Below are 12,307 nucleotides of genomic sequence, written 5' to 3' on the forward strand. Positions count from 1 at the left end.
TCTGCTTGCCTCAGGCGGGTCTTAAACAAGGAAGGACAAGGTATGAGTTGCAAAGTCTTTAATGATGTTTGCATTTGATACAACATGCAAAAATTCAACCTATGGTAAATTAGCCATTACTTCAATATCTGCAAAGTCATCTGCCTCAGGACTTAATCATGATGCATGAATCTAAATTTTAAAAATTAAGAAATAGTAACAGATCATCTAATCATCTTTGTATTCCTTTTTGATCTTCCAGATGCATATGTGATTTCTTAAAGTGCTATTATAGATTGATATATAAATTGTGGGTCTACTATGTGGAAAAGAGGCAAAAATGAGATGCAGAAAGAAAACTGCAGTTAAACTCCACAACCTTGAACATACTGAGAGACATCTTTGCCCTGACAATGGCTTTTCCATGCCACCCTGCGGAGAAAGGAGAAACAAACAATGAAAAGGTTACAATACCTTCATTGTAATATACATACTTCAGTTCCTTTGGGGAAATGACAAAGTACAGTGTGGAAAATCTTAAAAGCTCTCAAAATCCTTTAAAACAAACTGGCAAGAAAGAGAGTAAGATTCTGAATCTGTTAAGACAGATGTTTCTTCAAGGATCGACATAAACATTGTTTAGCATAAGCCTAAAATTGCAATTTTCAGTTCTCAGTATATCCTTTGGGGTTTGAAAATGTCTCTCACTGCACATGTCAACACCGGGGTAAAACAGTTTTAATTCTTGAAAACATACCATGCTGTAATTCCTTGATCACTGACAATCTTCTTTGCACACTTCACAGCTTGTGTGATGTCATCTTGCAGCAAAACTGAGAAAGAGGCAATGAGGAAAGAAAACAACTGCCTTAGAAATTTTATTATAAATTTAAGTTTTGTGAGTTTTACTTTATTAGGCTGAGGTAGGAATACTAGGAAATTATTTTCCAAGGGTCCAAATATCTATGAATATGGAGGAAAAAATGTTCCCTTCATTCCAGCTCATTGGGCATGAAGTAAAGTATTCTCTTTATTATTTAATGAAGTTGTTGAAATTTCTGGAATTATTAACTAATATGATAGAAGTTCCTCTTTGTACTGGGTGCTGTAAAAATAAAACTTGACTAGTAATTTTTACTCAGCAATTGCACTTCTAGGAAATAATACTTTTTTAGTATTATTTCTTAGTAAGAAGAAGGAATGCACCCAAAGAGGTATGTACAAGGCTTTTCATAACAATTTATAAAAGGAAAAAATAAAGAAACCTAAGTGATTATCAGTAGGAGTGGATCATATGTTAGAAAATATTCATATAATGGAATTCTAGTGTTTTTAAAATGTAAATATACACAGACCTGTATTTGTTGGCATGGAAATAATTTTGAGGCATCAAAAGCAAATTTTAAAGCAGTACATATGATACAATTTCATTTTTGTAAAGGTATACAATGTTTACATGTTTCTATGTGGGTACATCGTATGTTCATGATTCAGCTTTACATTCTTATACATGATTGATATATATTTGTAAAGAATATGTACCAAAAAAGAATCAGTGGTTATAAATCTCTGGGTAATAAGATTATAGATGAATTTTTTTCTTCTCTGTATTTTCTAATTTTTATTCAATGACCAGTTATTATATAATACAGAGTATTTAAAAAATAAATTAACTGGATTTAGACATGAAGAATATTCTAAGGCTAATCTTCCCTATCAAGAATTTATCACTTAAAAGTGTAACCATATCAAGTTTGCAAAACCCATCCACATTGTATGCACTAAAGATTCCCACAAGTTATTTTTATTCCTATATGAGTTCAACAAAATATTTGTTCCACCTGAAATAAACAAATCCCATAAATTAACTAGTTAGCTGTAGTAATGGTTATACAGGAACTGTATTTTTTGGAGATGCAAACTAAAGAATTTGGAAATGATATGTCATAAAGTTTCTAATTTACTTTAAATTCCTGAAGCAAATATATAAAAAATAAATATAGACATACACAAATATACATACATACATATATGAAGCAGATATGGCAAAATGTTAGCAATTATTAAAAATACTTAATGCACACATGACTGTTTATTATACTGTCTCTAACTTTCTATGTATTTAGAAAATTTCATAATAAAAAGCAAAAACACACTAAAAAGGACCACACAAATATCCCTAAATCCCTCCTCCACCACCCCCAAAATAAATGAGAAGATGGCATTGTTCTTGACAAAGCATTAATAAGTCTGTTTATAGTAAATTAATAGGCCACTCCAAAAGCTTTTATATACTAAGAAACACCAAACTTCTATGATCCCAGACCTTTAATTTCTTACTTAGGGAATTATGGGGTAAATAACACTGACTATCTAGAACCTGAGATGGAGCTTTTCTAGATGCCTGATGAACCCTTCCAGGCTTTCACATTTGTGCTGTTTTTATTCTTGTAATACAACCCAGTGCCATCACTCATACATTAGTGTCTTACCGCTGCAGGATATACCACAGGAGTTAACTGCATTTGGGGTTTTGCCATCATTACACCAGTAGCGGCTATTGATCTGAAAAATCCCATAATCGGTGCTTTGGGGTCCGGAATTGTAGTTTGTAGCTTTTGTGTTATAACCACTCTCCCATTTGGTCAAACACATCCCTGAAAAGAATTGTTTTTAGTAAAAGGGCACAATACCAAATCATTTATGCTGTATACCAAAATCAGTTCTATTTAGCTAATGCTATTTTACTAATGATTTATTTTATGTTTAAAGATGTATTCAACTTGCAAAATATTTTAACACTTAAGAGTTAATGGGCCCCAAGAGAATCCTTGTGTGATGCAAATCACCTTATAACACTAATGACACAAGATAAAATACTTTTAAAAATATTTAAAAGGATGGTTTTTTCCATTGCTTTTACTCTTTCCCCATCCTTTAAGCAACATTTGGCCTAGATTTGAAAAATCAGCAAGAATGTTGAGTGGATTTTGTACATTCACAGTTTGAAACTACCCAAACAGAAAAAACTTTTGACTATAAGAAATAAGAATTGTCTGAGAGAAAGGAAGTTTCTTAGAATTGCTAAAGGTAGATTTGAATAGCCAAAATCTGGAAGACAAGAGTTAGAGAATAAGAAAGACTATTTCTTCCACCCACTCATTCATCCTAAAATAGGGATTCAGAGGAAATGTTTTAATTCAGTCTGAGAAGTACTTGATTATGCTGACAAATATGGACTAAAATGTAAAGTGACTGTTATTCGGGGCACAACTTGTATTATGTGGAAGAAAATGAAAAATAGTTAATTCAGCAAGGTGAATAAGAATAATAGCACATTATTTCATGTTCAGTTTCAGAGATCTTTATATAAAACAGGGTTTGAGGGGAAATAGGTTCCTACTGCCCTTTGTATGGAGAGTTCAACGTAATTTTGAAATCTTTTCTGTTAAAAATCCCATATCAGGGCAGGAGAATTAAAAAAAAAAAAAGGACTTGTCACTCTAGGTTTCGGACCTGGAGTTCTAAATGAGAAGTGGCTGGAGTCAAGTATGGAGGATGTGATAGAGATATTACAGGTCCTCAAATGTATCTTTTAGTCAGCATACAGATGCCATTGTGTCTGAGACACCTGGCAAATTCAGTGGAACTGGAAGAGAATAAAAGTTCCCATTGTACTTGGAATGGTAGGAATTTTGCCTTTCCATGCCCTTATTTCTGCAACTGGTATCTCTGACTATGCAGGAACAAGTTGATGTTTTAAACCATTGCAAGAATACAAAGCTTCAAAGAAATAAAAAAAAAAAGTCCATTTAATCAAATCCCCCTTTCTTTGTCCTCCTCTCCTAGCACCTTTTCCCCCTCTGGAAGTATGAAGGAGAGCAGACTTACAGTTCGCCAGGCTGACGCCCTTGTAGCCATCCAATCCAAGGTTTTTCAGAGTTTTGGCCAATGCACACCTTTCAAACGTCTTGCCCTGGACAGAGGCAGAAAGGAGGAGAAGCCCCAGAACGAAGAGAGCCTTCATGTTGACTGGGAAGCTGATCTCTATGCTGAATAGGGCAAGCTGGCCTGGTATTTAACATCCATTAACTTCCTTCTCCTAATCTTTTGTGTTCTCCACCCTTCAACCTACACGGAAAGCAGGAACTGTTTATTGTTCCACCAACATTAAAAGGATTTTTGAAGACAGATACCCTTGATAAAGATCAAAGCATATGTACATGCCCATTGCATACAATGACCAATCCTGAGAAAGAGCTTTATTTCAAAGTGTAAAGCAAGAAAAGGAAGCATATGAGCCTCAGATCTGTTTTCCCAGAATGCAGGAACTTTGAGAGTTTTATATTATTCAAACAAAGACCAGCAGGCTTAGGATAATTTGTATAATGACTCGAGATGACAAATTTAGACATAATTTAGTTATTGGGCATGTGCACATTGACTACATGCTTAATCACAGGACATCTGTAAGACAATGGTGGTCTTCACATGATGATGGGCATGATTTTTAGTATTATAATGAGGTATAAGTCGCCTATAGTTTATGGTTTGAGCTACTGCACATGTCAGGTGGGCCAATTCTGGTTAGTACTAGCTTTATCTAGTAGCATAGTTTAGGAATCGGGGGTGTGTTGGCTCTGAACTGACTCAAGTTCCTTCACTAATAATCACTTACGGGCTGTTACAAGATCAGAAGACTTCAAAGCTGCAAAACAAGATAAGGTGGTACAGAGGGGCCAGTTACAAGTTATCATGAGTCTTTACAATTACAAAGCAAGATTACACAGTTACATAATAAAAACATCATCATCAATCATCAAGGCATCTGGGTTATAGTTCAGTGAGTTTTAGTAGTTACAGATATTTGCTTCTGGCTACATAAAATGTTAGCATGTATCTGGGTTACAGTTCAGTGAATTGTAGTAGTTTCAGGTATTTATTTTATATTAGAAAGTAAAAAAGCATCTAGATAATGATTCAGCAACTATATTCATCTGTTAACTCTTTTTTATATATATCTCAATTATATTTTTATACTCTCCAGTTTATTTTGAAAACAATCTTTTCTGATATATATCCAAATGAATTTGAAATTACAGTTATCTTAAAGTACACAGAAATTACCTATATTCTCCTTTAAATTAAACAGTGATAAAAGAACACCTAACTTATTATTTAAGGAATTCAAAATAACAGAGTGCTCTTTTTCCAGCTTTTTAAACTACTTTTCCCATCTAAGCCAATATGTAATATTTGACGTTTGGGTTATATGTGCATGTAAAACAGGAACATTTGTCAGTAAGCATAAGGTAAAACAGCATACAGTGTCCTTTCTGGATATAAATTTTCAGATGCAGGGTGGTCCAAATGGGAGCAAAAACTGACTTCCTCATGAAATAAACTAGATAAACAGAAATTAAGAATAATGCTAAAGATTTATTCCATAAATCATTCTCTTTCCTATCCTTCTAACATACAACTATGCCCTCTAGGTATGTGTGAATTAAAATACTTCCAATCAAGATTGTGAACTCCTATGACTAGGGATATCTAATTCAATAAAAGGCCCTGGGGTAAAAAGAGAGGTGGTAAAGCTGAGTAGAGGACATTTGTCCATCAAGTTATACATATCAACTTAATAAAGAGACAAATTATGTAAAAGTCTCAATGGGCTCAGATATTGACTTGGGCCTGAAAGTGGTGTCTTAATTACTTATTGTCAGACCCCAGAAAAAAGAGTCTAACATATAGAAGGAATGTCTGATCCAGGGGCCCTGCTGCTTATCTCACAGAAAATAGGTGCCCCGTAAACTAAAGAATAAAGACTGTTCAAGGCTTTTCCAGCCACAGTTGGCACCCCAACCCCAAACGGTGGGTAAAAGCAAGGTCAGATACGTCTATAAGATGAACAACCGAAAAGGCCTGCTCTCCCTAAATAGATAACGCAGCTGCTTTTCTAAGAAGAATAATGGGCCTAAAGCCTAGCAACCTGTCAGCCTAGAAATTGACAGGCACTCGCCCAATCGAGGCACAGGATGCACTCAGCAGTCACCCTTCTCCCCCAACACCCTTCCCTCCCCACGTGGGTTTTTCCTTTAAAAAATGCTGCTCTCAGAGAGCTGGAGCCATTTCTCCTTTCTTTCTTTTCTGCTGGCTCCCACCTGCTTTCTTCTGCTTTCTTCCTCTAATAAACCTTAAACTCTCTACTTAAGCCATGACTCACTGAGTTGTGTGGATTCCTGAATGGCTCTGGACCTAACACTTATTAAGATCATAATTAAGCATATTAGAATGCTAGTGATCACTGGATTAGTACCTTAAGGTTAAGCATTGGAAAGAAATGATTGTTACAAAACACACACAAAACATTATATTTTGTGTTTCTACTATCTTGTTTGTTCCACTATTTTTGTAATTGGGGCAAGAGCAGTGGTCCAATTAAGAACATTTAATGTACCCCATAAACTGTCTGAATCAAAGATTTTTATTAATTCTTCTGCCAAACACAACATTGATTTCTATTTAAAATTATTTTTTAAGATAAAAAACAATAAGTCAACTGAAAAAAGTTGTGGCCTTGAGCTATGAAACCTTATACTTTTAACACAGTGATGGACTGAAAAACCTAGAACATCACTGTTAAGATGTTAATCATTGTTGACCTTTGGCAATGAATGGATGCAGCTTTACTGTGACTTCTCCAAAATGCTTTGCAGCACCTAACACACTGCTGGTAAACAGTCTCAAAGTTGGAGTCATTCCCATAATAGGGATCCTCAATAACAAGTTGTTTTTGTGGATCATAGCTCTCAAGAAGTTCAATTTTTGCTTTGCAGTTTTTAACTTCACTACCTTTTCTATTCAAATCTCTCAGATTGCTTTCATCCATATGTAGTATACAATCAGATGTGGCAAAGTCTTCTTTAGTAACCTGCCAGGCAACATGATTCATAGGAATATCATGCTTCTTTATGCAATTTTGCCCTCAATAATCAAGAGGGTTTCCTGTCTCATAAGTGGATGTTGTGGCACTGTCTATCCTCTAATTATCTGAAATATTTTGATCAGTTACAAGTTTTCTGAAAACTGCTTCTGCAATGGGTGATCGACAAATGTTACTCAAACATACAGACAGCACTGACTTGGGCAATTGCACTGCCACCTTCTCAGGAGCAAAGAGAGGCAGAGAGGACATCTGTTAACCCTTAACTCTCAGTTACACTCTAATGTCCTAAAAATTATCTACAAGAAAATGATGAAAGGACATTGCTTAAAGATGTGGCTCAGGAAGAATTGAGAAGTTACATTGTTTTCCAAAAAGGAACTTTCTTCTATTTTATTGTGAATTTGAACAACTTGAATTTAAAAAAACCCTAATGAATATTTTATACAGCTGAAAACAAGCCTGATCTTGACTAATATTCATTTTCATAAAGTTTTCTTTTCTCCATTTGCTACTTTGTATTCATTTTTTTAACTTAAGATTACTTTTATATGTACTTTTCTATGAATGGACATGACACATATGCCTATAACTCTAACAGGTTATCGAAAGACCTGCCACTGAAAATAGGAAGAAGAGAGGTTTATTAGCAGCAAAACAATTCACAAATTTGGCAACAAGTAAAAGCAATGTTCTGAATTAGTCAGGAGGCATTTGGAATTTATATTCCAAAAGAAGAATTGAAATGATGATTGTTAGGTGAGTTCTGTTCTAGAGGCTCATTGGCTCATTGGAACATCGAGGCAGAAGGAAACTTGCCTGAAACTGATTGGGCAGACCTAAGTCCCCATTCCCTTGTCCTATTTCCTGTAAGTCTCTTATTACGACTTACAGGAAATTATGAATTTCTGTAATCTGATTGCATCAGTATAGGGTGTTCTACCCTATGTGCCTCCTTTGCTGTGAATCATTTTGTAACCATGGCCTAAAGGTCAATGGACAAGTCTTTTAACTTTTCCCCCTTTTCATGAAGATCATTTGTAGAAAACAAAAGATTGACTTTGTGCTGTCCCACAGGGCTAGAAGGATATCCTAGGCATACACATAGCTGGAAAGTTGAGTGCCATTTCCCATGGAAGAGGGAATATTTGACAGAACTATAGTCAGTTGGGGCAACACTGGGAAATTTTATTCTATTGAAGGTGAGTGACAAGATCTGAATGTCACAAGAGTAATATTATTCAGGGGCAACAGTATTCTAGGGTAAGTGATGGTAGTTTGCAGAGGTTTTATCCTCTAAGGCATCATAAGTGCTTGAAAGTCTGATATAAAAGCATGATTTTGAAAGTAAGAGATAGTTGAGTTGTAGCCATTATTCTCAAAATAGAACAACAAACTAAAGAAACCATGATAATTATTAGGAGGAAAAATATTGGCAGTGTTTGAAATATGTCCCTAAATCCAGTCTTCCCAACTATCCAAGATTCAATCAGCTAAATACATCCCAAACCTTGGGAGTCCCTAGTTCTTGTAGGGACTTTTGAATCTTTTCTTTGATGTCCTTCCTGTTTTGTTCTATTTTGCCAGATTGCTTTACATAAAAGCAGCATCGCTCCCCTAAGAGGGCTCATGTCCCACCTTGCTAAGCTGTGAGGACATCAAGTACCCTACAGTTTAACAGGACAACTTTCACTACACTAGCTACCTCAAGTTCTAAGTTCTCTAACACCTTGATGGTATTATCAAAGGTGCCCTCACTAGTTTTTGACATGTTTCAGATGGCTTTATCAAGTTGAGGAATTCCATGAAACCAAAATATACTTCTCAGAAATTTCCAGACTAAACCAGGCCTTTCAAAAATGGGTTGTGTTTTGTAGCATCCTGCTTAGGCCTAAAATGGCTTTTGAGTTGATAAATGAAAAGATCTCAGACTGGGTTCCTGTTTGGTTTCTAATTGGTCCCTCTTCTCTAGGTCAGGGAGTAAGGCTGTTACTGTGCAGGTCCCACTTGAGGTTCAATAAAAAAATAAATATCAGAAATGGTTACCCCACTGGACTTAACTTACTCTTGAAGAAAACATGGTCCCCATAGCACAAATTTCCCAGATTGTAAGTAATTTCTCTCCTTACTTAAACAATGACAACAGCACTGGACCTTATCTAAGCATTATCACAGCCAATCTCTACCATCAGATCCTTTGGAATCACCAAAAGGAAATCAAATTGTATCTTCTCTGCAGTGACGCAATAATCAAACAGGACTGGATGATAATATATTTGACACTTATGATTTTGAACTATATGAAACACCATTTCTATAATTGGAAACTTTTCAGGACATTGAAACACCAGTGTCTTCCTTGTCTATAACTCTGACAATCATACTATCTATCTAGACCAATTCTCAGGCCTCACCTGTACACAAGTCCCTAAGAGTACTTCACTCATTTATGACCATTCCTACAGTCTATGATATCAACTACACCACAATGTCCATTTTTCACAGTCCACTTGACCCCATAATTTTAGACTTTGCCTGTAAAGATGAAAATTCTTCCATCTCTGGAGGTCGAGAGAGGCACAAACTCTCAACTCTCTTTCTGGCTGGCACAGGCTTTTTTTTTTTTTTTTCTTTTGTGGAAAAAAATGCCTCTATACTGAATGGTAAACAGTTTCATTCATGCAAACCTTGCCTCCCTTGCTTGCTATGACTTTTTCCCCCCTAGCTCCCATGGGAAGGAAGGGATGTTTAATCCCATAATTAATTAAAAATGCAGAGTCTTTGGTGCATAGTGCATATCAGGCACAAGATTGATAATGCTGGTCAAAACAGTCTTGTGGCTGGAAAGAAAAGTATCTCTTCATATCAGCCATGAGAAAGTACATCAAGAAAGCTTGTGCACATTCCATCAGGTATCTCCCAAGTCTTGTGATGTGTTTTTCTCCTGCCAATGTGGCTGCTTTGTTCTTTTCAATATATAAACTGTTGAATGTCCCAGATTGATTAGCAGAGTGATACAACTGCCTCCCTGGACTGAGTCTGCAGTTTGTAAGCCTCCTTCTCACAATGAAAGAATATATGAATACCTGGTGTCTTGTGGAGGCATTTCTTAGGCTTCTGAGCAAATGTACCAGCACTTTGGGACCTGATGTGGGTCCACTGCAGCTACAGAGTAACAATATCCTTACCATCAGCCTGGAGTGGGGCTAGCACAGTAACAGCCTTACTCCCTGACCTAGAGAAGGGGGAGCAATTAGAAAAAAAAAATGTAGCCAATCTGGGATCTTCCATGTATCACATTAAAAATGATTTTAGAACTAAGTAGAACACTATAGAACACAACACATTTTTTTGAAAGGGCTGGTATAGACTGGAAATTTCTGAGTTTATTTTGGTCTCATGGAATTCCTCAACTTGACAAAGCCACCTGAAACATGTCCAAAACTATTGTGGGCACCTTTAATAATAACCATCAAGGCATTTGAGAACTTACAACTCAAAGTAGGAGTGTAGTGAAGGTTCTCCTGCAACCCAGGGGTGGGGGCTGGGGGTGTGATAAGGAGGCATTGCTGTCAGAAATAACTTCCAGGAAATGGTCTCTAAAACTTGGATGAAGTTTTTACTCTTGCTCTGTGGGTCAGCAACTGGATTTTTTAAAAAAATATTCTCAACTATTTGATATTTTTTGGGACAAAGAAGTGATACCAGGCTTAGCATTCTTCATAATGATCATCATACTACACATTCAGATGATAATGGACAGAAACATCTAGATTCAATGTTTATAAAAAGTCAGTTAAAATATCCCTGTCCTTTGGGAAGTTCTACTTCAGCAAGATGGGGTAAACAAAACATAAATAAATAAGTAAAATATCTGGTTTATCAAATGGTTATAGGCTTGAGCCCTGGGCCCCTCCCATATTTAGAGATGAAATAACAGAGGAAGAACCAGCAAGGGAGACTGAGAAGGGGCAGTCACTGAGGTGTGATGTAAAGCAGAAAAGGCCAAGGGAGGGAGCATTTTCTAGAGCTCTGAGGTGGAAGATGATCACTGGATTTGGTAACAAGGAGTCAAAAGACCAGTGTTAGTTGAGTGAGGAAAAAGCCAGATTAGAAAGAGCAAAAAGAGAATGGGAAGTGAGGGAGTGGAGTTGGCTTCTGAGGCATCTCCTCACGGAAGTCTTGCTGGAAAAAGGAGCAGAGAACCAAGTTTTAGTTGGAAGGTTATAAAGTGTCAACACACAGAGGGAGCAACCCAGGATGCAGGAACGCTTAGCCTACTTTGGAATAGTTGGAAGGAATGGACTGAAAAACAAGTGGAGATCACCTATGGCAGGAGCACGGGCCCTTTGTCTGGATGACAGGGATCCAGGGAGGATGGTGTCAGGCCCCATAAAAAGAGTCTAACATATAGAAGGAATGTCTGATCCATGGCCCTGCTGCTTATCTCATAAATATCAGGTGTGCCATAAACTAAGGGTTGAAGGCTGTTTTAGGAATCCCAGTCACAGTGGCACCTAGACTCCAGGGGGCAGACAAGGCAAGATCAGATATCCCCATAAAGATGAATGACCACAAACAAGCCAAAAGGCCTGCTTCCTCCACATAGATAATATAGTGCACATCAAAGAAGAGTAGTGTGTTAGAACCCTAGTAACCAGTCAGCAGAAACTGATAAGCACTCACCCAATCGAGGCCCAGAACACACTCAGCAGGACCTTCCCCCCAATACCCAACGTGGGTTTTTCCTTTAAAAAATGCTGCTCTCAGAAAGAGGGCCGGAGCCATTTTTCCTTTCTTTCTTTTCTGATGGCTCCCACCTGCTTTCTTCTGCTTTCTTCCTCTAATAAACCTTAAATTCTCTACTTAAACCATGACTCGCTGCGTTTGTGTGGATTCTTGAACAGCTCTGAACTTAACAGATGGGCCTAGGGAAGAGCATGTTGGCTGGTTTGGCAGTGAGGAGGGGAGAATTGTATGAGGTTTCTGCTATTCTCTCAGGGTAATATGAGGCCAAGTCATCTTCTGAGAGCAGGGGTTGGGGTGTGGGTGAGCAGTCCTGGGGAGGATGCTGAGGCTTTGAAGAGACAGGAGAAGTAAAATAGTAGTAGTCAGTTTGGAGAGTGGGGACACCTACACAAAAGGTTTGCAGAGCAGTGACTGAGATGGCCAGGCAGATTTGAGTGTCCATTTCAGATTATTTGCAGTTATGAATTTAAGCTATCAGTATGTTTGTGAATTTTTCTCAGGCAATATCTAGCTGTTTGGTACAGTTGAGGATATAGGAAATGTTGAGTGCCAAATTTTTTTTTTTTTTTTTTTTTAGAATATGTATATTTTTTTCCTTCAGAGACACTAGATGGGTCTTAAACAAAGAAGGAA

The 12,307-nt window shown here is 37.0% G+C and overlaps 1 protein-coding gene across 1 annotated transcript; it reads right to left on the reverse strand.

Moving 5' to 3' along the window:
- Nucleotides 1-344: 344 nt before the first annotated feature.
- On the reverse strand, nucleotides 345-4,006 carry LOC119541898 (lysozyme C, tracheal isozyme-like). Its single transcript, XM_037846248.1, has 4 exons — nucleotides 3,871-4,006; nucleotides 2,472-2,636; nucleotides 737-812; nucleotides 345-411 (listed from the first exon to the last, which is right to left on the reverse strand). Exons 1-4 carry the CDS (start codon nucleotides 4,004-4,006, stop codon nucleotides 345-347), a joined length of 444 nt encoding a protein of 147 aa, XP_037702176.1.
- Nucleotides 4,007-12,307: the final 8,301 nt, after the last annotated feature.

This window comes from Choloepus didactylus, chromosome 8 (genome assembly GCF_015220235.1).
Source record: "Choloepus didactylus isolate mChoDid1 chromosome 8, mChoDid1.pri, whole genome shotgun sequence".
Classification (NCBI taxonomy): Eukaryota; Metazoa; Chordata; class Mammalia; order Pilosa; family Megalonychidae; genus Choloepus; species Choloepus didactylus.